At 40.6% G+C, this 26,333-nt stretch overlaps 1 protein-coding gene across 3 annotated transcripts in view; it reads left to right on the forward strand.

The window, feature by feature from the left end:
• CEP85L (centrosomal protein 85 like) overlaps window positions 1-26,333 on the forward strand; it is a 185,073-nt gene that overhangs the window by 22,845 nt on the left and 135,895 nt on the right. For 2 of the 3 annotated variants that reach the window (XM_070449914.1, XM_070449915.1), the window contains exon 2: window positions 14,248-14,421. In XM_070449914.1, coding sequence (XP_070306015.1) covers window positions 14,340-14,421 — 82 coding nt within the window. In that variant the 5' untranslated portion in view covers window positions 14,248-14,339. Of the gene's footprint in view, window positions 1-14,247; window positions 14,422-24,476; window positions 24,923-26,333 lie in introns of those variants that run through there. The other variant, XM_020899700.2, reaches the window with a different exon arrangement.

Raw genomic sequence — 26,333 nt, forward strand, 5'->3', positions numbered from 1 at the left:
AGCAACTACCACCCTGATCAGCAGCCATCAATATTGAGGCAAGACCCTCCACCAGCAAAAATATTGCAACTCACTGAGGTCTCAGATGATGGTTATATTTTTTGAACAATAAAGTAATTTTATTTATTGATTTATTGGCTGCACCATGTGGCATGTGGGATCTTAGCTCCCTGACCAGGGATCAAACCTGTACCCTCTGCATCAGAAGCACAGAGTTTTAACCATTGGACCATCATGGAAGTTCCAATAAAGTAATTTTGAATTAAAATCTGTACATTGCTTTTATAGCCATAATGCTATTGCATACTTAATAGACTATGGTATAGTAAAAACATAACTTTTATATGTACTGCTGCTGCTGCTACTGTTAAGTCACTTCAGTCATGTCCGACTCTGCACTGGGAAACCAAAAAATTCATGTGACTCCTTTTATTGTGATATTTGCTTTACTGTCATGGCCTGAAACTGAACCCACAATATTTCCAAGTAAGCATATATTTGAAAGTACATGTTGAGAGCTGGAGAGAGGTCAGTGCTAGACATATGGGTTTGGAGACCATATATGCGGTAATTAAAAACATAGATGTACATGAGTACAGAGATCTCCATGAGATCTCCACGGTGCTTACCAAAGCAATTCCTGATTTCTCCAAATGGCATTCACACAGAACAATGGTGGTTCAGCACTGCGGACAGTGGCAGGATCACTGGCACTTCCCTGCCCCCTACTCAGCCCACCCCCAAACTTTTAGTTCTGTAAGGTTAGAATTTCATTATCTTTCCCATCCTAGCTTTCTTAATTGACTTCCTACCACTGCTCTGACCCATATCTATGCTTAAGGCAATTGTGTTAAAGTCATCTTATTCCAGCTTTTGTTTTTATCAGATGACAACCTGAGGCCCAAAGAGACTAAATAGTTTGCTCAAAACCACATTCCTAGTTAGTGATATCATAGATCTGTTCTGAATACATCACCTTTTCTCCCATCTTATTGGTTTCTATATCTTTTTCCTCTGAGTTCTGAAAGGTTTTTTGAGTTTGTCTTCAAATTCATTAATTTTTGGCATTTTTCCTATTTTGCTCTTTGCTGCCTTTGCATTCTCTTTTCTTTTAATGGTCCTATTCTTATTTCTAAAGCAATCTCTCCTAATTTCAAATAGTTCCTATTTAAAATATGTAATTTTTTTAAATGACAGCCTTATTTAGATAAAATTCACACACCATACAATTCACTCTTTTAAAGTGTACAATCCTATTGGGTGTCAAGTGGTATCTCATAATGGTTTCATCTTCCTAATAGCTAATATTGTTGAGCATCTTTTCAGATACTTACTGGCCATTTGTATATCTTACCTGGAGAAATGTCTATTCAGATGTTTTAAAAATGGTCTTTTTGTCATTGAGTTGTAAGAGTTCTAGATACAAATTCCTTACCAGCTTTATGATTTTCAAATAATTTCTCACTTTCCCTAGGTTGCCCCTCCAGGTTTCTTTTGAAGCACAAAGTTTTTAATTTTGATGAAGTCCAGTTTGTTTGCTCTTGTCTTTTTTGTTTGTGCTTTGGCATGAGATCTAAGAACCATTGCTTAACCAAGGTCACAAATGTCCCTGCCCATGTCGTAAGAATTTTATACTTTTAGCTTTTACAATTAGGTATTTATTTTGTGTTAAATTTTGCATATAGTGTGTATATGATGTAATGTAGTTTTTGCATCTTGTCGATAACCCAGCATCTTTTCAGTTCCTGGCGTTTAGAGTTCTCTAAAGTTCTTTTTTTTCTCTCTCTCTATTTGTATTATTAACTATTCATGGATCAGTTCAGTTCGGTCGCTCAGTTGTGTCCAACTCTTTGCAACTCCATGGACTACACCACGCCAGTCTTCCCTATTCATCACCAACTCCCAGAGCTTACTCAAACTCATCTCCATTGAGTCAGTGATGCCACCCAACCATCTCATCCTCTGTCATTCCCTTCTCCTCCTGCCTTCAATCTTTCCCAGCATCAGGGTCTTTTGCAATGAGTCAACTCTTTGCAACAGGTCACCAAAGTATTGGAGTTTCCCCTTTAGCATCAGTCTTTCCAATGAATATTCAGGACTGATTTCCTTTAGGATGGACTGGTTGGATATCCTTGCAGTCCAAGGGACTATCAAGAGTTTTCTCCAACACCACAGTTCAAAAGCATCAATTCTTTGGCGCTCAACTTTCTTTATAGCCCAACTCTCACATCCATATATGACTACTGGAAAAACCATAGCCTTGACTAGACAGACCTTTGTTGGAAAAGTCATGTCTCTGCTTTTTAATATGCTGCCTAGGTTGGTCTTAGCTTTTCTTCCAAGAAGCAAACATCTTTTAATTTCATGGGTGCAGTCACCATCTGCAGTGATTTGGGAGCCCCCCCAAAAAAGTCTGTCATTGTTTCCAGTTTCCCCATATATTTGCCATGAAGTGATGGGACTGGATGCCATGACCTTAGTTTTCTGAATGTTGAGTTTTAAGCCAACTGTTTCACTCTCCTCTTTCACTTTCATCAAGAGGCTCTTTAGTTCTTCTTTGCTTTTTTCCCCCCCCCCCCCTGCGGTAAGGGTGGTGTTATCTGCATATCTGAGGTTATTGATATTCATGGATGTGATCATTGAAATTTGCTCCTCTGGTTAATCCCCTTTTGTAGATTAAAACTGGTGCTTTTAATCTGGAAGATGGTTCTTCTGCTTGTTCATTTTTATGATTGTGTTCATCTCCATGGATGAAGTTCACAACTTTCAGAATTGTTTGATGGTCCATTTCAGTTATTAGGTACAGACAATGGGAGAAGGCAAAATTAAGATTCATAGCAGTTCTGCTTTAATAAGTTGGATTCCAGGTGTCTGTTGGAGTAGAGGAAGAGTTAACAGCCAGAGGGGGCAGGTTCAGAGACTTCACTGCTGTGTCACAGAATTCTTGTTTTCTTGTGCTCAACTCAGCATGTGAAGGGTAAGCAGGATGTCCTGGGATGTTGCTCTGTGTGGATTCTAGCGTTTAATGTTCTTCCTATAGATATTGCAGAGAAGGCAATGGCAACCCACTCCAGTACTCTTGCCTGGAAAATCCCATGGGCGGAGGAGGCTGGTGGGCTGCAGTCCATGGGGTCTTGAAGAGTCGGACATGACTGAGCGACTCCACTTTCACTTTTCATTTTCATGCATCAGAGAAGGAAATGGCAAGCCACTCCAGTGTTCTTGCCTGGAGAATCCCAGGGACGGGGGAGCATGGTGGGCTGCCATCTATGGGGTCGCACAGAGTCGGAGATGACTGAAGTGACTTAGCAGCAGCAGCTATAGATATTGGTGTGTGCATGTTAAGTCATTTCAGTTGTGTCCAACTCTTTGTGACCCTATGGACTGTAGCCCACCAGGTTTCTCTGTCCATGGGATTCTCCAGGCAAGAATCTTGGAGTGTGTTGCCATACTCTTCTCAGAGGATCTTCCCAACTTAGGGATTCAACCCGCATCTCTTATGTCTACTGCAGTGGCAGGTGGGTTCTTTACCACTAGCATCACCTGGGAAGCCATATAGATAGATATTAGTAGGATTGATATTTGTACCTCCCTGACTGCCGTATATCTCACATTGGTCTCTAGTTGCAGAACCCTTTGACAGAGAGCCCCTAAAGTTTATAGCAAGTGCCAATTCATCTTTCCCCCATTTTAAAACACATAAATTTAGATCAGTGTCTTGCGCAGAAACTTTCTTCCAGCCTCCGATTTCACTGACTACTGATTATTCTTGGCATCTATCTACTGACCCCAATGAGTTCAGTTTCCTATTCCCCTACCCTGAATGGTTATATTGTGATTTTTGCTGGTGTTTCCAATGTTTGTCCTTCCCAAACCACTAGCTGCCTGACTTTGGTGACTGATCTATTTTTGTGTGTGTTTTACAGCAATAAACTACAGTTAGAGATCAGATTGTGCTTTTGTTCAGTAGATTGATTTTAAGTCATGCAGTGTCTTTAGCACTGACAATAGCCCTGCTGCTTGTCCTAATGAGAACATTTCCACAGTCAAGTTGAAATGCCTAGATGCCGCTAATGCTACTTAATAGCCTTGAATAAGTTTTCAGATCAGTGGGCATATCACTGGATAAAATGACCAAAAAAAGTAAAAGAGCAAGAGGTCTTTAGTATTAATCAGATTTCTGCTGCAATAGTGCCACATAACAACCAACCACAAACTGTAGAGGCTTAGAACAACAGATGCTCGATTTTCTTGCTTCAGGATTGGTCAGCTCCACACTTCTTCGTTCTTGAATCTGGCTTTACAGGAGATCACAGAAGTAAAGAAGTGCTAAAGCCAAAGACAGGTGTGTTTAAAGCCTCTGCTTGCGTCACATCTGCTAACTTCAGTTGCCCAAAGCAAGTCACGTGGTCAAACCTAATATGAAGTCAGTGGGGAAACAAAAGCTGCCTGCGCTGGTAGGAGGTACTGCAAAGCCACTTGACAAATGGTGTGTAATTCCACGTCGGGAAGGGAATGAAGAATTGAATACAATCCAATTGTATGCTCAGTTGCTCAGTCTTTGCAATTCCGGGGATTGCAGCCCGCCAGTCTCCTCTGTCCATGTGATTTTCCAGGCAAGAATACTGAAGCAGGGTGCCATTTCCTACTCCAGGAGATCTTCCTGACCCAGGGATCAAAACCTGCGTCTCCTGCATTGGCAGGTAGATTCTTTACCACTGCGGCACAATCCAGTTACCATAACCATAATTCTGTTTGCTATACCCCTTCCCATTTCACTTTCCATTTCACAACTTTGCATTAGTGAGGAAACTTATAAGTTTTCTAATATGATCCTTTTATTGTATATATGAGTTATCTGGGGCCCAGAGAGACTATGGGAATTGCCTATAAGTCAGTTCAAAGCTCTGCTCCATGAGACTAAATGCTGTATTGCAAACTTTCCTCCAGATCCCAACTCTACATGGAATTATATGAGTTTAGTTCATGAGATAAACCCAGGATTAAGGACCTAAACGAGTCAATCTCCAGAGGTAAAAACCTAGATTGGCTACAGATTTGAAGAATTTTGGTAGCATACTGAAGAAAGACCTTAGGTTCTAGATTCTGACTTAAAAAAAAAAAATTGTTTTCATAGAGTTTTTCCAAAGAAAATATTTAGAGACTCGGAGTTGTTATTTAAAAATAGGTAATGTTTCCAGAAGGAAATGTTTAGTTTCTTTCCCAGTTGCTTTCCATTGTCTCCATGTTTTATCTGACAAAGAATCAAATGTAAGGAAGGGCCAGGGGTGGGGAGGTAGACCCAGTGGAAAATTGCCAGAGATGGAGGGAAGCTGTAAAACAGGGCCTGTGCAAGCTGACTTTTGGTTGTTAAGTTTCCCTAATGTCCTCCCTAAGGTAAATCACCAGTGGCTAATGGGCTTGGCTTACTCCTCAAAAGCAGATCTGAGCTGGGAAGCTAACTGCAGTGCACTGGAGTCGGGTTTGTTTTGAGAGAAGGGAACAGCTGTTCCTCCGGAGTCCTCAGCCTATCTGTTACCTCAGTGTTCCTAGATGCTACTGCTTACAGCCCTTTCTGTCTTCTGTTTACTGCTCCAATTCTGTAGGTCAGTGTGACTGCAGATTCCTTTTTTCTTTTTTAAAGAGATACTTCAGAGTTAAGCTCGTATTTGTTATTAATGTCCTGTCCAAGTTTGACGGTTTCTTTAACATTTCATGGTTATACTTCTAGTTTGTTTACTTCTTGCGAATCGACTCTGCTAGCAGGAAACTTGACCCCTGTAGATGATATTATCTTGGAGGAATGTAGGACTAGGCGAGAGGGTAGTTTTTCTGCGAATCAGTGATCTGACCACACATAAGAAACAAAGCCAGATAAGAAGCCACCATTCAAAATGAGAAACAGAGTAATAATTTAGCAATACAACATTAAAAGAGAAACACAGGAAAAGATACAAAATATGTTTTCAAATAATTATTTTCTATCCTATTATCATTCTGTTCCCTTTATATTTTACCCTCGAACAGATGGTCCCCAAGTTTTCAAATATGATCCCATTTTTAACATGAAAAAATTCCACAGGGTCCCACATTACAGTAATTATAGTTTTAGTAGAATTCGATTGATAATACATTAGGACAAAGCACCTAGTTATGAATTCACTAATGCTTTTAATTAAAATCATGCTTTATAGAACAAAACAGCATCTACATCTACATTGAAGAATAGGTAAACATATCAATACAAGCCACCTTATTCAGGGTACAGATAAACATACTTCATGGAAGTATGCGTGTCTTCCTATAATAATTATAAAGATCAGCAGATGTCCAGGACCCATCATCTGGCATCTAAACCTTGTCCTCCATTTTTATGCCTGTCAGTTTTGGAAGCTGTCCTATTTAATGACATCATTGGTCTCCTGTCTACACAGGCACTGCATATTCTTACTGGCTGGATTAATCAGGACATAACAACATAAACTGAGCCTTGTCTTTTTAAAAGATGACTGGAGTTTAGGATTTTTTTTTGTTTTTTTTTTTAACCTACTTGTATGTTTCCTTGAGGAAATCAGTGTCTTTGAAATATTGATACATCTTTTACTTTTAGGAAAATTAAGGATAGGGGCTAGGAATATACTTGCTCTGCCCAACTCAACAGATACTGTGAGGTTTAAATTAAATTATATAACACCTCATTGCATAAACAATAAATGGTAGCTGGCCAGTCAGTATCTTAGTACAATCTTCCCATTTAGAACCTAATTCTTAGCTGTTGCAGTACTAGGGATGTGTAATTCATCCAGAGGTACACTGGTCTGGGGGACTGCCACACTCCTGAGACCCACAGTGGTTTGTGGACAGGAAGTAGAAGGTCCACACAGTGAACTGCGCTGGGAGTGGTGACTTAGTTTTAAGATTTACCTTGGCCATTTCAACGAATCATTTCATCTTTCTGGGCCTCAGTTCCTTGTGTGTGTATATGCTAAGTCGTTTCAGTGGTGCCCAGCTCTTTGCGACCTGTAGCCCACCAGGCTCCTCTGTCCACGGGATTCTCCAGGCAAGAATACTGGAGTGGGTTGCTGTGCCCTTCTCAAGAATAGAAGAATGGACCAAAATCTCAGAGGTATTCACTTTTTACAATGGGGCTCTTTTATTTCCCTAAATGAAATATAATTGCAAAACTCCAGTGTTTAAACCAGATACAAAACAACATACAATTTTCACATGTAGTTTAAAACTTTTACTGTTTGCCATTGAGGCCCTAGGAGTGCACCTTGAAAACCACTGATTTAGTTCATATTTAAGATCCAGCTCTAAACAAAGATATCCATTTATTCATTTAAAGTGAGAGAAAATGTTCCTTCCCAAAGAATTGCTAGTGGCCATCTCCATGGGACATCTAGCTCTGATGGTCATGCCTGCTCAGGAAATCAAACCTTAGATCAGAACATTGAGCATAAAATAAAGTAAGTTCTTTTTTTTTTTTTTTTTTGACTATGCTGCGTGGCTTGTGGGATCTTCGTTTCCTGACCAGGGATTGAACCCTGGGCCCTCAATAGTGAAAGCACCGCATCCTAACCATTGGACGGCCAGGAAATTTCCCACACACTCTCTATTCTTGAGGAATAGTTTTATCAAGCAGTGGTGACCTAGTTTAACGCCCTTCTTCATGCTAATAATTTTTTTTTCTCTAAAGAATTGGGCAGGGGAATCTAGAATCTCAGCACCATTCTCCACAGCGGTATTGGCAGAAACACCCATTATAACCTTACCCTTTAACTTGTCTTTTTATGTCTCCGTATACATCTCCATACTCCTGACATGACTGTCCTCCTAATATTCAGAATAAGTATCTAGACTCTAGGAAGTTGTCAAACTTCTCAGTATGTTTGAACACACGTGAGCCAGGTGGTCAGCTAGGCAGTGCCTTGTCCACGTCCTATGTTGGAGGGTTTGCCACTGGAGATAGACTCATTTCTCTTTCCTTGAAGGAGTAGTTCTCAGATTTTTTTTAATACATTGATCTGAAATATGAATCTCTATAGATTCAAATATCATCAAATGTGTAACTCTCTGATGAATGAGTCATATTACCGCATGCTCTAGACTGCAAGCTCCCCATAAGATTCTGAACTACTGCAGGATTTGTTTTTGTCTGCTTAGCACCTAACAGGACCTGAGCTACAAAGGAAACTTGATAAGTCTTGAATGACTGACTAAATAAATCAAGTGAATTTGTAGCAACTCATTAAGAAAAGACTGAGTGGCATTATTATTTTGAAAAGCAGCAATTGCAAAGTTTATAACTCAGTTTATCACTGAACAAATCTAGTTTGTACCTTCAGACCCTGATAATGCCCCTGCATTGTCACAGCTCCAGAAAACATGAGTTTCTAAATGATACTGATGCACCCCAGCCAGTATCTTCCTGTTTCCAGCCACTGAAAGAACCACTTGGAGCTAGAACATGAGGCCAGCCGAGCCGGCAGCTGAGGAAGGAACCATAGAAACTCCCTGGGTTCTAACCCTGGCCTGCCTTTGCTATGTGACTTTGGGCAAGTTCTTTACTATCTCTGTATCTATGAAATGGATATTAGCTGATGTGAGGATTTAATGGGCTGATGACCCTAAAGCCCTTGGAACAGAGCCAGGCATGTTGTAAACATTCAGTAGGTGCTTTCATGTATTCATCCTGGTTTAGTGGAAGGAGAATAAGCTTTAAGTTAGGCAAGCCGAGTTTTTAATTCATACTCTGGCCCTTTTTCTTGTTTAAGCATTTAATTTCACTGAACTTGTTTCATCTTGTGTAAAATGTGGATAATAACAGTGGCGGTGGGGAAATGCTATTTAAAACTGCAGCAGACAACAGCCTTCAGATTCCTAAGACTCTAAGTTTAGGAAAACACCTTGATGACCCTGCTTTGGATATGAAAGAGGAAGTCCCAGAGAGAGCACTAAATCACTTTGTCTAATAAAGTAAGACTTTGGAGCATTCCAGAGCTTGAGATGAAAACAGCAACTCCAAGAACAGAAGTCCTGCAGAATAGCCCCAAATCTGCGCTCTTTTGGGGGCAAGAGTCTTACTATTCAGTGTTGAATTGTTACTTGGCACCACAGTGAACCACTCCCTACCTTTTTACCAGAATGTAAATGGATATTTGTTATATTAGTAATCATATGTGGGTGATAATAAGGAAGTGAAGAAATCAGGGTGATGGGGTTTATAGTAGAAGGAGAAGGGGGTGACAGAAGATAAGATGGTTGGATGGCATCACGGACTCAATGTACATGAATTTGAGCAAACTCTGGGAGATAGTGAAGGACAGGGAAGCTTGGCATACTGCAGTCCATGGAGTTGCAAAATGTTGGACAAGACTTAGTGACTGAACAACAAAAATGTTTGTAGTCCTGGATAAGGCAGTACAGTAGAAGGGAACAGAAAAACAAGAGGTATATAGAGGGCAGATGAAGATATTTTGGCCCAGGTAGGAAAATAGGATGCAAGGTAAAGAAACCTGGATAAGTGGGAAAACCAGCAGATTATCTCACCAGTCTGAGATGGCAATCAAGCATATTTATCTCACACTGATTTTAGTTGTTGTCATTTAGTCATTAAGTCATGTCCAACTCTTTTGTGACCCCATGGATTATAGCCTGCCAGGCTCTTCTGTTCATAGGATTTTTCACGCAAGAATACTGGAGTGGGTTGCCATTTCTTTCTCCAGGGGATCTTTTCAACCCAGGTATTGAACCCGTGTCTCCTTCATTCCAGGCAGATTCTTTACTGCTGAGTCACCAGGGAAGCCCGCACTGATTTTAAGGGATTTAAAAACCAAAAAATAAACAGAAAACCCCTAGAGTCAGTTAAAGAAGCTAAGTATCCTGGCATTTGTGCTACATACTCACTAGGATTCTCATGACAATTAGTGTTAATGGATGTAAACTCCTAGCACAAAGTAATTATTCCATAAATAATAACTATCATCTATTTACCCTGTTAACCCATATATTCTTCAGTGATTGTTTATCTAACCCAAAGAAACTGGGCGAAGAGCAGCTGGTATATGTTGAGGGCAGTAGAGTATACAGGTTCTTTCCTCTTACCTAGCATACCTCTTCCTACTCTGCACATTTCTATCCCTGGCCTCTGTCTTTCTGCACAAAAAAATCCACTCCCTGAGACTTCAGGAGGGTCAGGGAAGCACAGGCAGGCTTGTGTGATTAGAAAAGATTTTTCCTACGTCATGCTCATGTAAGAGAATGCTTATAGATGAAAAGTTTAAAAATTATTTCAGTAATCAGCTCACTTAAGAGTGACAAGCAGGGTTCTAAAAACATGGAGCTATTTTATCTATGATCCATTTTCCAGTAAGTGACTACCAAGATAGCTGGAGCACAAGAATAGGTAATGGCTTTGTTTTCCCAAGATGTAGTCATTGCGATTATTTTTAGATGAAAGATTTGGAGCCAGAAGCACAACTCATAATTATGTTGCTATGATTCTACAACCAGTTGTTTTGTGGAATTAATTCAACCATAACAACTTTAAAAGTCACCACATTTTCCAAAAAAATGTGCAGATAAAAACAGAAAATAAAATATTCCATGACATGAAGTGCTGTTTCCTGCCATTAGCTCACATCTTTCTACTTTTGAGGCTTGCATGCCCTCTTCCCTAGGCCCTTTTCTAGTTCACAGTTCTCACCCTCCTTGACCCATTATTGAAGCTCACTGACAGTCACTCCTGCAGGAAGCCCTCCTAAAGATCCCAGCCTGATGAACACTCCTTCTTCTGAACTCCTGCATTGATTGTGGATGGTCTACAACTTTCCTTAGAACTCTTCATTCTCTCCCTTGAATTTTTTTTTTAAGATCTTTTGATCTGGGCCATTTTTTTTTTTTCCTAAAGTCTTTGTTGAATTTGTTACAATATTGCTTCCATTTTCCATTTTTGGTTTTTGGCCATGAGGCACCTGGGATCTTAGCTCCCTGACCAGGGATCGAACCAGTGCCCCCTGCATTGGAAGGCAAAGTCTTAACCACTGGACCATCAGGAAAGTCCCTCTCCCTTGAATTTTAGTTCATTTTCAAATGTATATCATTATTTCCAAAGCTAGGTTTGTACCCTGTAACAATTTTACATTATGAAAACAATATGATAGAGATCAATATTATAAAAAAATTGGAAGAGAGAAAAGAAAACTGTTCATAATCTCATCATCTTAACACTAATCCTGTACTCATCATCTTATGGTGCTTTTCCTAAACTTTTTTTCTCTGCTTACACTTTCACTAATTTAATTCCAGTGGCAATGTAACATCGCATTTAAAATTTTTTGCAACTAATGTTACACTACCACCATTTTGCTAATTGCCTTGCTAATTTGCTAATAAGCCTTCATATACTTTTGAAGAAATATTTTCCTTTAAAGCCTGCATAATATTGACTACTGTTAAAATTTTAGATTGTTAATTATAGTCCGCAATTATACTGGGCTTCCCTGGTGGCTCAGTGGTAAAGAATCTGCATGTCAATGTAGGAGACACAGGCTCAATCTCTGGGTCAGAAAGATCCCCTTGAGGAGAAAATGGTAACCCACTCTAGTATTCTTGCCTGGGAAATCCAGTGGTCAGAGAAACCTGGCTGACTACAGTCCATAGGGTTGCAAAAGGGTTAGATATGACATAGTGACTAAACAACTATGACACTGCAGTTGACTTATTTATGCATGTAGTTTTTTCAGTGTGTGCATTTTTTTGTGTATGTGCATGCGTATTTTGATATTTTTTCTTAGGATAGTATTCCAAAAGGAAGATTTCTGAACCAAAGAGTACGGTTATTTTTATGGTTTTAGAAACATATTGCTAAATTGGTTTCCGAAAGAGGGACCAAATTATATCACCAGAAGCAAATGAGAATACCAGTTTCTCCAAATTTTTATGAGAATTATTTCTTAATTACTTAGTCTTCATAGAAACAAAAAAGGATGACATTGGTTCACTGTTTAAATTATTTACTATGACTTTAAAATATACAGAAAAGTTAGGAGAAAAATATTAATTCATGGCCGTGGTTTAACAAATCTTAATACATTTCCATATTTTAAAAATACTATATACATGGATGAAGTCTTTGTGTACCCCCTTCCCAATTCTATGCCAACGCTCTGCAGAGACAGCTGGAATTGGATGTTTATCATTCCTTTGCACTTCCATTTCCATATCTTTTAATTGTTAAATCTTTGATTAGTAATGAAGTTAAACTCTTTCCAATGACATAGCTAATATGAAAGTACTCAGGCTCTAGAGTCAGGTAGATCTGGCCCTAAATTCCTACTCTGTTTCTCGCTACCCATGTTTCCTTGGACCTCTCCATGTCTTGGTTTACTGATAGAAAATGCAGATAAAATCATTCCTACTATTCTCTAGTCGTTAAGTAGTGTCCGACTCTTTTCGACCCCATATACTGTATGTAGCCCGCTAGGCTCCTCTGTCCATGGGATTCTCCAGGCAATAACACTGGAGTTGGTTGCCATGCCCTTCTCCAGGGGATCTTCCTGACCCAGGGATTGAACACAGGTCTCCTGCATCTCCTGCATTGGCAGATGGGTTCTCTACCACTGTGCCACCTGGGAAGCCCCAATTCTCTATGTTGCTATGAAAATTAAATGCTATGGTTCAGGTAAAATTCTTGGCACAGTGCTCAGCACCAAATACTACCTTTCATTATTACTCTAGTTTCTCTTTTGGATTGCTTGCTCCTTGTCCTTCATAAAAAGATTAGCTTACCTACAACTGTGAAACACTTTATCAAACATGATCCTATTTACTCTTCATGACAGCTTTATGAGATAGTATTGCAGGGATCTCTGCTGATAAAGGAGGAAACTGAGGCTGAAAGGCCAACATCCAGCAGGGAGCAGAGCTGTGTGTGTCTGAACTCGCATCTCTGGTACTAGCACCTTGCATTGTGCATTTCTAGGCTGCAGCCCCGTCACTTCTGAAAGTTAACAAGCTGTTTCATGATACAATATGACCGGCCTGTGAGGTAGTTTTAGCACAGTTCTTTAACTCAATCATTATAGATAGATTCCAGTTTCTTTCCCTATTTACAATTGTTTTCTTTTCCTTTAGTTTCTAAATATCCTATAGGAAATATTTCTTTTATAAAACTAGATATATTTTAAAGTGCAACAAAAATTGTTACCAGTTAGATAATATATCGTATTGACATTGTTAGAGATTTAAGATATCTATGTTTGGTATTACTTTTTCGATTTTTAAAATTTTATTTTAAAAATAAGACAAAAAAAAGATCTTGAGCAATTTCTGCACCCAACTTTCAGTCCATGAATGCATTAACCCTAAGTATTCTAACTAAAGTAACTAGTAATGATCCTGAGTAAACAGTTACCTGGAGTAAGATTAAATTAAAATTTCATGATTTGTAAAAATTTAATTTAAAAAGAAAAACAATGTCTTAATAAAATGTATTTATAAACTATATTTCATGAAACTTTGGTTTTCACTGTTTTTTTTCAAGGCACAGGAAAAAAGTGCCATGGGTATAGATTACAATCTACTGTGGTGTGCATTAATAGGACACATTGATAAATATCAGTGCTGTTTATATAAACTACAAGAACATTTTTTACAATTACATTTTAGGTAGTCTCATTTTTCTCAGGTCTCATATTTCACTCATTTTTTTCTTTGAGCATTCTGATCTCTCACGTCAAGTGACATTCTTCTTAAATTTAAGAAAACCAGAAGAGGGGTAGGAGTTAATGAGGCAGTCACGGGCAACAGGACAAAGGCCCCAGGGCATGGTAGAAGGAGGGACCCTTAACGGTAGCTTGGGCAGCAAAAAACTTCTCGAGACTCAGGAATAGTGTGTTATGGACACAAGATCATACAGACTATTTATTGAACTAAATACTGAAGTATTTTTGAAACGACCAATATAGATCCCACCAACCTAAATCCAGTGTTTGTTTTGGTTTTACTCCAATATGAGAATAATCTGGTCCTTTTTTTCTCCCAGAAACCACAGGATTCAGGTAAGTGGCAGTATGGGTTACTGGGAGTCTATAAAAGCCATCACTTTATACATGACCGGCTGCCCCTCACCTGGCAACCTGCCAATCCTCCCAGCTACTCCCTGGAGCAACACTCTGGGCCTGGCCTTCTGCCAGTTCGTGAAAAGGGATCAGGGCACCAGCTTCACTGTGGCTCTCTTTGCAGGTATCCCGCAGCCGACCTTCTCCCGGGCCGGCAGCCACCTCAGGAGAAACCCATCTTGAAACCCTCTCAAAGTTTACATCTTTAGCAGGCGAATGCCCATACGAACCAAACATTCTAAGGATGACAAGGTAACAGGAAAGCGACGGTGTCTGGTACCGACTTCTCCTGTATCAGGTAGGTACTTACAGGGTGATAACTACCTCTGCCCTGAACACACGGAGATGCACACCCTCGTCTGCTGAGCCTCATTTCCTCTAAGAAATGTTAAGCCATCTGTCCAAAGAGATGGTATGAGGATGAAAATTCCTTTAAAAGAAAAAATGACGTGGTAAAACCCAAACTCAAACCCAGGGTAAAAGTGGTGTTGATCTATCCTTCGATTTTGTAGAAGCAGCTTCAGGCAGCAGGCTCCGCAGGCCGGTGAATTCAGGGGCCATTTTAGGGCAAGCCGGGTGGGATTAGATGTTCCAATGTGCACTGTGCTCCTAAGCCCGCTGTGATCTGAAATTTAGCTCTTGGGCTTGGGCCAGAACCAGACTGACGTTCAAGGGTGAGCACAGAAGGCAGCAGCCTTCAGGCCAACGCCGTGCAGAATTCTCTGGATAATGCCTTTGGCTCTGTTCTCTCCAACGCTGGTCAGATGCTCCCAGTCCATCCGCGACCCCCTTGGTGTCACTATAGGTGTGTCCTGCTGAAATCATACATCTTTTTAAGATTCTGAAAATAAATGCTATCACTATCTTCTGGTCTCAGTTGAGAACAGTTATCTTTCAGTGGTTTTCACAGTATACATAACTTGCCCAATTTTACTAAGGCTCTATAACTTCATTAGGAGGTTAGCTGTAATGAAAAAAAAATAGTAATTATGTAAAAACATGTAATATCCCAATTACGAAAATGCCATATAAATTTATGTATATCATATATATCTTTTGTAATTTATTTTGTCATCATCCATAATATATGTATGAGGAGTGTGAATTTAATTTTAGATGCTTTGTTCATTGTTAATTCATCTCAGATTCTCTATGAGCACTTATGATAATGAATGTATTTGATGTTTGGGTGCCTCTTCTGTGCTTTCATTTGCAGTTTTGCAGTTCAGTAGTTGGCAATTCAGGGTGCAGAAAACATTTTTTAAAAGGTCTCAATAAGTACAATAAAAGTAAAAATTGGTTATTCTAGGTTTTTAAACACTTTTAAGTCTTATTGAATTGTAAGAAAAGTCTTTAAGAAGTTATTTCTTCTGAATTCAGTTTTAGGTAGTATGATAAAATAGATTCCCCCTAAATAACATTATAAAATATTATATATGTTTAGAAATATCTTGTCTATGGCTCAAAGTAGAGGAAAAAGTAGACCAATTTAAATGAATTAATTTTAATTCATTAGTCTGCTGCTGCTGCTAAGTCGCTTCAGTCGTGTCCGACTCTGTGCGACCCCATAGACGGCAGCCCACCAGGCTCCGCCGTCCCTGGGATTCTCCAGGCAAGAACAGTGGAGTGGGCTGCCATTTTCTTCTCCAATGCATGAAAGTGAAAAGTGAAAGTGAAGTCGCTCAGTCCTGTCTGACTCTTAGCGACCCCATGGACTGCAGCCTACCAGGCTCCTCTGCCCATGGGATTTTCCAGGCAAGAGTACTGGAGTGGGTTGCCATTGCCTTCTCCGAATTCATTAATCTAGATATGTCCAAATATCAGGAGATTCCCATTTTTTTCAAGACACATTCAGAAATGTGTCCCAAGTTTGGGACAGCTTGATATATTAAAAATTTGAGATATAAGCGAAATGATTAAATATCAACGTTATTGTTGCTTAACACTAACACAAGACTTGCTTTTTCCACTTTCACATTCAACATATATTTATGATTACTAAAATGTAGTTATTATTGTACTACATTTTACTGTTTTAAAATTATCTGTTAAAAAAAATACTGACTCCAGATTTTACAGATTGAATTTACATCAAGCTAGATGACTTCTCCAATCAGTATGCTGTTCATCAAAATAAAGTAAGAGGATGATCCATAATATTAGGAACTTGTAAGGACTGGAGCACAAAGTGACTCCATCTTTTCTGAGAGATAATTTGGGTTTAAAAACCCCCAAAGAGCCCTCATCTTATGGATATCTATGTATGTTTATAAAACAGAAAATTAAAAAGCTATAAGGCATTATAGTGAAATAAGTCAAAATTTTACACTTGGCCCTCCTTTTTCCTGCTCTACTTAGATATTCAACAAATATTAAAAAAACCCAAATATTAATATTTAGTAAATGAGTAAGTATGCACATTTATGTACTATCTTCTTTTGGGTTTCAATATGTATTATTTTTATAATCAGAAAAGAATAACAAAGAAATTAGTTCCTCCATAAATTCAGAAACCATAGCTAGACTTTTCTTTTGTTTTCTATAATACTTGTTAAGATTCCATTGAAATTTTAGCCAAAATGTCCATTCTTTAAATTAACCCAGATCACTCTAGGGGTTGTTTTAGTGATACTGGCTTTATTTACAGTTCCAGAGATCCCTACATCCTCCCAGTGTATGAGAAAAATAGGAAAACTCTTTGGAATGAAATCTTACCAAAGTTAATAGAGCTATTGAACTGAATACAATCTACCACCTAGAAGTAACAAAGCTACCGTGAAAACTGTCTTAATGTTTTAAAATTATTTGAGTGGTGAAGTTGTAACCTATGAACTACTCTTAATTAGTTAATTAAATCCTGTGGACCTCAGTAAACTCAATAAGCTGCCCAAGTCTGTAGTCTGCTTCTGGAAGCACTTTGGATAGTGGTAAACTTGTTTAATTGGGATAGCCGCCGCCAGGACCAGCCAAGGCAGAACTACTGAGGACTTTGTCCAGTGAGTTTCATGTGTGCCCAAGTGGCATTCTGAGTGCACTCAAACCTGCTGTTCCTCTCAGTCTTGCCTTCCTCTGCATTTATCTGTATCACTGGAGTCAGTTCACGTTGCTCTATGCTGCCTTTCTGGCTACTCATTCTTGGTTGACAGCACTCAAACATTTTCATCAGGTTCCAAAGAACCCCCATTTTACTACTTAAAAAGAGACATAGACGAAAACCCCACTCCTTTATATCTTTATCTTCACAGGTTGTTTCAGTTGGGTTCTCTGGGAAGCAGATGCTAAAATGGAGTTAGAAATGCAAGGCGTTTATGGGAGATAACACCTGCAAAAGATAAGAGGCAGGCAATAGGATTGGAAAGGAAAGACTCAGACCGCAGTGCATATCTGATGGGGTCTCAGTCAATCTGGTGGGGAGCTAGAGAACAAAGGCTGGTGATTGGAAGGGTTCTGCATTGGAAAGACTGGCATGCCCCAGTATCTCTGCCACGCTTGGTCATTGGCTGGGGCTCTCCAGAAAAAAAGAGGCCACCACTCAAAAGCTGAGGCAGACTCCTCAGGTGTTAACAGCTTGTGGACTGACCATGCTTGTGGGAGAACATCAAGGTCTTTCTTGAAGGGAGATCAGAGGGAAGCAACTCTAGTACTGCTTCATCAATTGAATTTCTCTACTGTCTCACCTCTGTAATCTTAAACTCTATATGTTACCTGTTCACTATAACATCCTCTCTTTCCACTGTTCATCCCCTTATTCTCATTATATCTGCTATTTGCTTTTGTGTGAAACTTTCACTCCCTTACTCCCTCCACCTTCTCTAAACATTTCACCCTCTCTGACATCACTGCTTTCTCCAGGTAGGCTAGACCCTGTTCCTCATCACTTCATCCATTCTCCAGCCAATATCCTTAAATTCTCTGCCCCTTTTCTCTTAGTGCCCACAATGCAAAACCATGTTTATCCATCTGCCTTCTTTATTCCTATACTTAAGCTGATGGCCATAGCTAAACAAAATCATACAATAATAGAGATTAATGTCACATAGTTTCTAGTCTTGGCTGAACCCTAAACACTGTACAGAAATCCTATAATTAGATCCTTCCTTCTCATATGGCACCTGAAGGAAAAATCTTATAATTTTTGTTTTGCAACATGTTAACAAACATGATGGGGAAAAGTTCCTTAGGGTAGATCTGAATTCTACCTTTACAGCTTGTGTGAACTTGTTTAACTCCTTCAGGTCTTTTCCCCTCCATCTTTAAAATGGAGCTATTATTAGCTGCTGATGACATTATTTTCAGGATTACATAAAATATTTAACCAGTTTAGTGAAAATTCTCAAATCATTGAGAGTAAAGACCCTAAGGTTTTTCCCCCACTAGCTGACCAACTGTACTCTACTGAAAACCCCTCTTTCCACTAAGGACACCCCAATCCAATTTCATAACATTTGGACATTCTAAGTTATTAAACCAGTCCTCTTCTCCATTGGTGTAGCTTAGGTAGGAAACTGTGTGTGCTTTTAGTGAAGGCATGATCAACTTTATTGAACTCCACAATTTCCTCCTTCCACTTAACATTTGGTGTCTGAAAAGGAAGACACAAAGAGAAGAATTTGTTTCTTCATACACTGTCAAGGTTGCTGTCCCGCTTTCATTGTAAATGACCTTGAATCTTTTCTATAGGCTCAGTATGACCAGGTAGTGACTGTAATAATTTCCACTGACAAAGAGGTCAGTTATAAGCAGTTCAAGTAAATATTGATGGTCCCTGGGAGACTAAACTTTATCTTTTGGCTTAATTTAATCCTTTCCAGTCTCACCTCCCACCCAAAGGACCACTCCATTATTCAAATGATCTACATCTTACCTACTTTCTCATTAGCCATCACAACCCAACTCTGGAGCCAAAGGTAGAGGTAAGATTCATTTTCTGTTGTTGTTCAGTTGCTCAGTCATGTCTGACTCTTTGTGACCCCACGGACTGCAGTATGCCAGGCTTCCCTGTCCTTCATTATCTCCTAGAGCTTGCTCAGACTCGTATCCATTGAGTTGGTGATGCCATCCAACCATCTTGTCCTCGATCCCCTTCTCTTCCTGTCTTCAATCTTTCCCAGCATCAGGGTCTTTTCTAATGAGTCAGTTCTTCGCATCAGGTGGCGAAAGCATTGGAGCTTCAGCTTCAGCATCAGTCCTTCCACTGAATATTCAGGATTGATTTCCTTTAAGATTGACTGGTTTGATCTTTTTGCAGTCTGAGGGACTCTCAAGAGTCTTCTCCATTTTTCTGTCTCTCTAAGGAATCAAGGACTTGAGATGAGGTGTCTTCACCCTCTTGGCCTGGCTACAACACCCAGCCACCTCTCCCTAATTCTTCCTTCTGCTATTTTGGTAGTATTGGGCAGAGACAGGAAACCCAGAAGTTGAGCAAACATCACATGGGAAGTTCAGGGAATCAGCGCCTAGAATGAAGTCTTCAGTGAACTTGGACCACTAATATAGGGTGCATACGTGCATTGTTCTAAGCATGCTATAAGTATTAACTTATTTAATACCCACAAATGTCCTATTAGGTAGTTACTGTTGTCATCCACAAATTAAAGATAAGGAAACTGATCCACAGACAGGTTAATTAACCTACATCTCTTCTATTCACTTCTGTATTGTTGTTGTTGAGTCCTAAGTCATGTCTGACTCTTTGTGACCCCATGGACTGCAGATGCCAGAGAACAGAACCCCTCTGTTCTCCACTATCTCCTGGAGTTCGCTCAAATTCATGTCCATTGAGTTGGTGATGATATCTAACCATTTCATCCTCTGTCGTCCCCTTCTCTTCCTGCCTTCAATCTTTCTCAGCATCAGGGTCTTTTCCAACGAGTCAACTCTTCGCATCAGGTGGCCAAAGTATTGGAGTTACAGCTTGAACATCAGTCCTTTGTATAGTCAAATGTATTTGCTAGGAATCCAATTGCAATTTTCAAACACATCATCAAGTGAAAAAGTTTCTGAGTTTTCTTTTTTTCATTATTTTAAATGATTATTTGAGATTACAACAACTCATAATAAATCTAGTAACTTGTCATTTTTGTGATCTGGAAGAAGTTATATATCATAGTCCTTGTTACACCTTTGATACACAAGAAGTATCTGTTCCTTGGAATTTTTCAGACTTCATCCACAAAGTTCCTATCAAGTGACAACTGTTCTTTAGGAACTCTTTCAATTGTTATTGGTTGGTTTAATTTTCCTACATTTTGTTGGTTTTGATATTTTATATTGATAGTGATATTTTTGTCACATTACACTCTCTTGAGGTTGCCTATATTATGTACCATATGTTTTCCTAATTTTAAAATATCACATATCCATTGTTATATCACTTCTCTGTTCACTGGTTGGCGTTTGCTCAATATGATAAATTTATATAAGAAAAATACATGTAAGATAGTTTAAACTTAATGAGTTTAGAGATTCATACCCAAAGAATTTAAGATTTATGAATGCAACATATATTTTTATTTTCAAATAAAGTTTTTTAATGCAATATTTCAAATGAGGAGTTTAATACCGATCTGACAGTAAATTTTTAGTACTATTTTCCTCTTTTTAAAGTCCTCTCTCAAAACATTAAATATGCAAATTTCACCTAAGCAACTGTATATACACATATATACACACACGCAAGCATATATAGTCACTATTTTCATTACTTGTATTATCTCTACTAAGAAAAATTACTAAAATATTGAAGTTCAATAATAAATGTCTTGGGCTTCCCAGGTGACTCTGTGGTAAAGAATCCACCTTCGAAGGAGATGCTGGAGATGTGGATTTGCTCCCTGAGTTGGGAAGATCCCCTGAAGGAGGAAATGGCAACCCACTGAAGTATTCTTGCTGGGATTATCTCATGGACAGAGGAGCCTGGAGGGCTATAGTCCACTGGGTTGCAAACCGGCTGAGCAAGCAGCCGGTTTTTTCTGCCTAAATGTGTATTAATGTCAGAATGTGTATTAATAGGATTCTCCTTATGGTCTTTACATACTGTCACAGTGAAACAAAAACATGCTTGTTTATAACATCGGCCTTAGTAATGGATAGACAGTCCTTAGTCTCTCGATCTTGTGCTATGATTAATCTTAATCATTTGGAAAACCATGGATACTGGGTGTATCATAGATGTGGCTGGAAATCTCAATTCAGTATATGGTTGACCCTTGAAGAACCAGGTTTGAACTGTGTGATGTGGCTTATATGTAGATTTTTTTCAACAGTAAATATTGCAGTACCACAGAATCTTTAGTTGGTTGAATCCTTGGATGCCAAAACGTGGATACTGAGGAGTTGGGGATGAGGATTCAGGGTGACTATATTTTATACTTGGAAATGCCTACTGTGCAGAGGGTAGGTGCCCCCTAACCCTTGTGTTGTTTAAGGATCAACTGTATGTTCATAATGTGTATGATTTTTTTAAAAATGATGGTTACAGTTTACTTCATATACATAATATTTTTAGTATTTCAATTATTTTAATTGCATTAGCTTTCTATCCTCTCAAGTTTAATTAGTAGGAACACAAAAAAATTTATCCTTGGTGGTGCCAACTGCCAAAATAGCAACATGTTTTCTATTTTCTATTTATATTTATATTTAGGACAGAGAACTCTGTACTAAGTATTGAAATATTTTACATAGTCTTAGCTTCACACTTTTTTTGGTGTATGTAGTGGCATGCCTTTCAATTTGATAAAAACATAGAAGAACTGAATAAATTATTTTTTAAAAACACTGCTTAGAATTGAGTGGAAGTTGGCAGAATTTTAAAATAACAGTAAGTATATATTAACTCACAAAGGACTGAGATATATTTGTAATAGTTCATACATGTCTTAGATCTGTATAAAAAAAGTTTGGTATTTAATAAATGCTGTACCTAATATGAGAATATAGTTAACTATAAATCATGAAAAAAGGAATACTTTCATATAATTCTATAGCTTCTAATAATTCATGTTAGAATTTACTTTTGTAGATTTCTTTTTAAGCCTATAGTATTCAAGTGTCATATTACATGGGTTAATGCACATTTAAATCACAGAAAGGAAACAACTGAATTCTTTTTTTCATATTTCTATCACTCTAGCCTTAGAAAGAGTTGACCTTTGATCAGTTGTTCAGGATTTGGAGAAATAAGTGGAACTCTGCCTGTGGGAGACTAAATGTAAAACTGCAATCAGATAAATTACAAAACACCTAGATGTAATTTAACCTCTAAAACTTTTAGGCAGAAAAAGCAAGAGAATTCCAGAAAAGCATCTACTTCTGTTTTATTGACTATGATAAAGCCTTTGTGTAGGTCACAACAAACTGTGGAAAATTCTTAAAGAGACAGGAATACCAGACCACCTTACCTGTCTCCTGAAAAATCTGTATGCAGGTCAAGAAGCAACATTTAGAGCCAGACATGGAACAACAGACTGGTTCCAAGTTGGAAAAGAAGTACATTAAGGCTGTGTATTGTCACCTTGCTTATTTAACTTATATGCAGAGTACATCATGTGAAATGCCAGGCTGGATGAAGCCCAAGCTGGAATCAAGACTGTCGGGAGAAATATCAATAACCTCAGATATGCACAGGACACCACCCTTATGGCAGAAAGTGAAGAGGAACTAAAGAACCTCTTGATGAAAGTGAAAGAGGAGAGCGGAAAAGTTGGCTTAAAACTCAACATTCAAAAAATGAATATTATGGCATCTGATCCCACCACTTCATGGCAAATAGACTGGGAAACAATGGAAACAGTGAGACTTTATTTTCTTGGGCTCCAAAATCATTGCAGATGGTGACTGCAGCCATGAAATTAAAAGATGTTTACTCCTTTGAAAAAAAGCTATGATCAACCTAGACAGCATATTTAAAAGCAGAGATGTTACTGACAAGGATCTGTCTAGTCAAAGCTATGGTTTTTCCAGGAGCCATGTATGGATGTGAGAGTTGGACTATAGGAAGTCTGAGCACTGAAGAATTGATGCTTTTGAACTGTGGTGTTGGAGAAGACTCTTGAGAGTCCCTTGGATTGCAAGGAGATCAAACCAGTCAATCCTAAAGGAAATCAGTCCTGAGTATTCATTGGAAGCAGTGATGCTGAAGCTCCAATACTTTGACTCATTAGAAAAGATCCTGATACTGGTAAAGATTGAAGATAGGAGGAAAAGGGGGTGACAGAGGACAAGATGGTCAGATGGCATCACCGACTCAATGGATACGAATTTGAGCAAGCTCTGGAAGATGGTGAAAGACAGGGAAGCCTGGCATGCTGCTGTCTATGGAGTCACAAAGAGTTGGACACGACTGAGAGATTGAACTAACTGAACTGAATACAAACATGAGGGCTTTGTTAGCAAACATCCACAACAGGAAAAAGCATCACTGTAGTCAAAGCTTGTTAAAGGTTAGCAACCTGCTTTCTGGTTTATCCGATTCATCAGCCAGGTCCAGAGCTCACTTCCTTCTAACAGTGCTCAACCAGTATTTATTAAATGCACTATTTTAAGGGTTGTAAATATTGCCGATGCAAAGGAAGATTTAAAGAGGATGCTGCACCTTTTGGACCTTCCTCAGGATGCCTACTCTTGCACTCTGGGTTCAGGTGAAGGGTGGAATCTGACCAGGCAGAGGAGGAACGTGAAGGTGTAGTTGCCCTCCCATTACATACTTTGGTGTCATTTTGACTCCTGATTGCTTATCTGAAACACTAAGCTACTAGATTCAAATTGACAGCACCTTCCTGAACCCCCTGGTACTTATTTACCTCGGGTTTTTTTTTCCTGCTTTTTTCTGCACTCATCTCCGTGTTGTAGATATTTTGGTACCTTCTCGCCTTCTCAATTTCGGTTGTAAATTGAGGGAAATGACCTCTTTATTATCCTCCACAGTGATCAATAAACGATGCTTACAGAATTCATGATGACAACTTTAATTCAACCCCAAATGAGATGAAGTCCCTCAACCCTCTTTTAACACAAGCAGTCTTGATGTGACGGCCCGTCTTCCAAGCCTTTTTCTGAAAGGTGCCCCGGAGGGCCTGAGGGATTAACCAACGGAGCAGGGAAGCTCAAGACAAGTCCAAGACAGGTCCCTGGGCCAAGTTCCGCCCTTTCTTCACCTCACGGAGCGCTGGGATGGGAAAAGTGGGATACAGCAGGTATGTCGGACAGACTATTCGCCAACTGCGGAGCGAAAGGGTTTGACGGTACCCACCTGGAACGGCCCGCAGGCCCCGCCCCGCGCCGCGCACGCCTTTTGTAAGCGCACTAAGCCCCGCCCCCGCTAGGCCCCGCCCCTGCCCGGCTCCGGCTAGGGCTCGGGCTCGGGCTCCCGGAGCGGAGGGGGTGAAGAGAAGCCTCAGCTGCAACTTCGTCTGGAGCCTCACAGCCTGGGCTCGGCCAGGGACCGAGCCGCCGCCACCGCGGAGCCGCCGCTTCCCTGGCCCGGGCCTCAGCACAGCTGGGCCGACCATGGCAGCCGCCGCCGCCGCGGCGAATCCGGCCCCTGCGCCCCCTTCCCGTCGCTGAGCGGCCGTTGCTCAGCCCACTCGCTCGCCCCGCCTCGCGGGTGCCGCCGCAGCCCAGGCTCCTCACAAGTTTCCGCCGCCGAAGAAGCAGAAGGCAAAGGCAGCGGAGGACGGGCGTGGGGAGTCGGGCGCCCCCGGCCCACCAGGCACTCCCGCCCGCGATGTGGGGGCGCTTCCTGGCCCCGGAGGCCGGCGGCCGGGACAGCCCCGGCGAAGCCCGCAGCTTCCCAGCGGGTAAGTAACGGGACAGGCCGCCGGCCGGGGTGGGGGTCGCGGCCGACCGCGGCGCCCTGGGGACCCCGCCGCCGCCGCCGCCCCCCTCCCTCCTCCGGCCTGGCTTCCCCCCAGCCGCGCGCCCGCCCTCCCGCCAGCCTGGTTTCCTCCCGGCTGCCGACACCCAGCCGGGCGGGCTGACATCTGGCTGCCCGCCTCCCCGGCCCGATCCGTCCGGCATCGCGGTGTCCCGGCTGCTCCTCGTCGGGCCTCAGCCCCGGCTCCCCAACTTACAGCTCGCTTGGGCCTCCTCGGATTGGGCTTTGTTGTGCGTCCCCCTCCCTTTTTTCTCGGGTGGGGTGTGGGGACGTGGGTAACGGGGCTCCCGGAGATCCGGGCGGGAAGGTCGCTGCGACCGTGCTGCAGCGGCGGCGGCGCGGCGCGCGGCGCGGGCGCCGGGATCTGCTGCAGCCGCGCCCGCAGACCCTACTGGAGGGCGCGTTTTGGGGTAGGAGGAGGCTGGGGTGTCTCGCCTGCTGGTGCCCGCCCAGGGGTCCATCTCCTCACTGAAACCTGGTCACCGCCCAGCAGTTCTCTCTGGAGGACACGTCCTGCCAAAGCCAGTCGATCTTTGAGCAAGAGGGGCTGTTAATCCGTTTGTCTGTTCCTGGCCTTTTCTGGGGAAATTTGGGGTTTGCCGCGTTGGGTGTGTGAAGGGAACTGTTTTGTAATGCAGAGCCATTTCATGCCTGCATCCCTTGAAAGTTGTGTAGGAGCCACCAAATTGGAATAAATCGTCCCCTGATCAGGAATGTAAAAAATAAGACTTGGTTATCTGACATTGACAAGTTACAGGATGTTGGCTGTTTTTTTCAGGCGCTTTAATTTAATCTTAATTGTATTTTGAACCACCTACCTCCCCTTCCCTCACCCCAGAAGCTGCAAGTTATATGGATCATTTATCCAGAAAAAGCCGCCATATGTACACACACAAAAATTTTCCTGCAACTCCCGGTGCTTCTAGGACTCCTCTGTTAAGTAACCTTGTCACACAAAATGTTTGAGCTCTACTTGTGTAACTGACATTTTGGTATACACGTTCAAGGCGATTTGCAAACAAAACAGAAAAGCATTTGGAAGTGTTTTTTTTGTTGGTAGTATTTTTGCTATTTAAAAAATATCAGACACAAACTCAGATTTCTGTTAAAAATTCAAATAATGCAGTTCTGTGATACTTTAGAAATTTGTGATGTGATTTTTTTTTTTAGACATAATTTTCTCAGGTTTATTGAGGGTGTAATTGACATTTAGAAATTGTAATATACTTAATATGTGCAACTTGGTTTTGATATACACATGTGTATATACACATTGTGAAATGATCTCCACAGTCAAACTAGTTGACCTATCCATCACCTCATAGTTACAGCTT

The sequence above is a fragment of the Odocoileus virginianus genome, chromosome 19, assembly GCF_023699985.2.
Source record: "Odocoileus virginianus isolate 20LAN1187 ecotype Illinois chromosome 19, Ovbor_1.2, whole genome shotgun sequence".
In the NCBI taxonomy this organism is placed as follows: domain Eukaryota; kingdom Metazoa; phylum Chordata; class Mammalia; order Artiodactyla; family Cervidae; genus Odocoileus; species Odocoileus virginianus.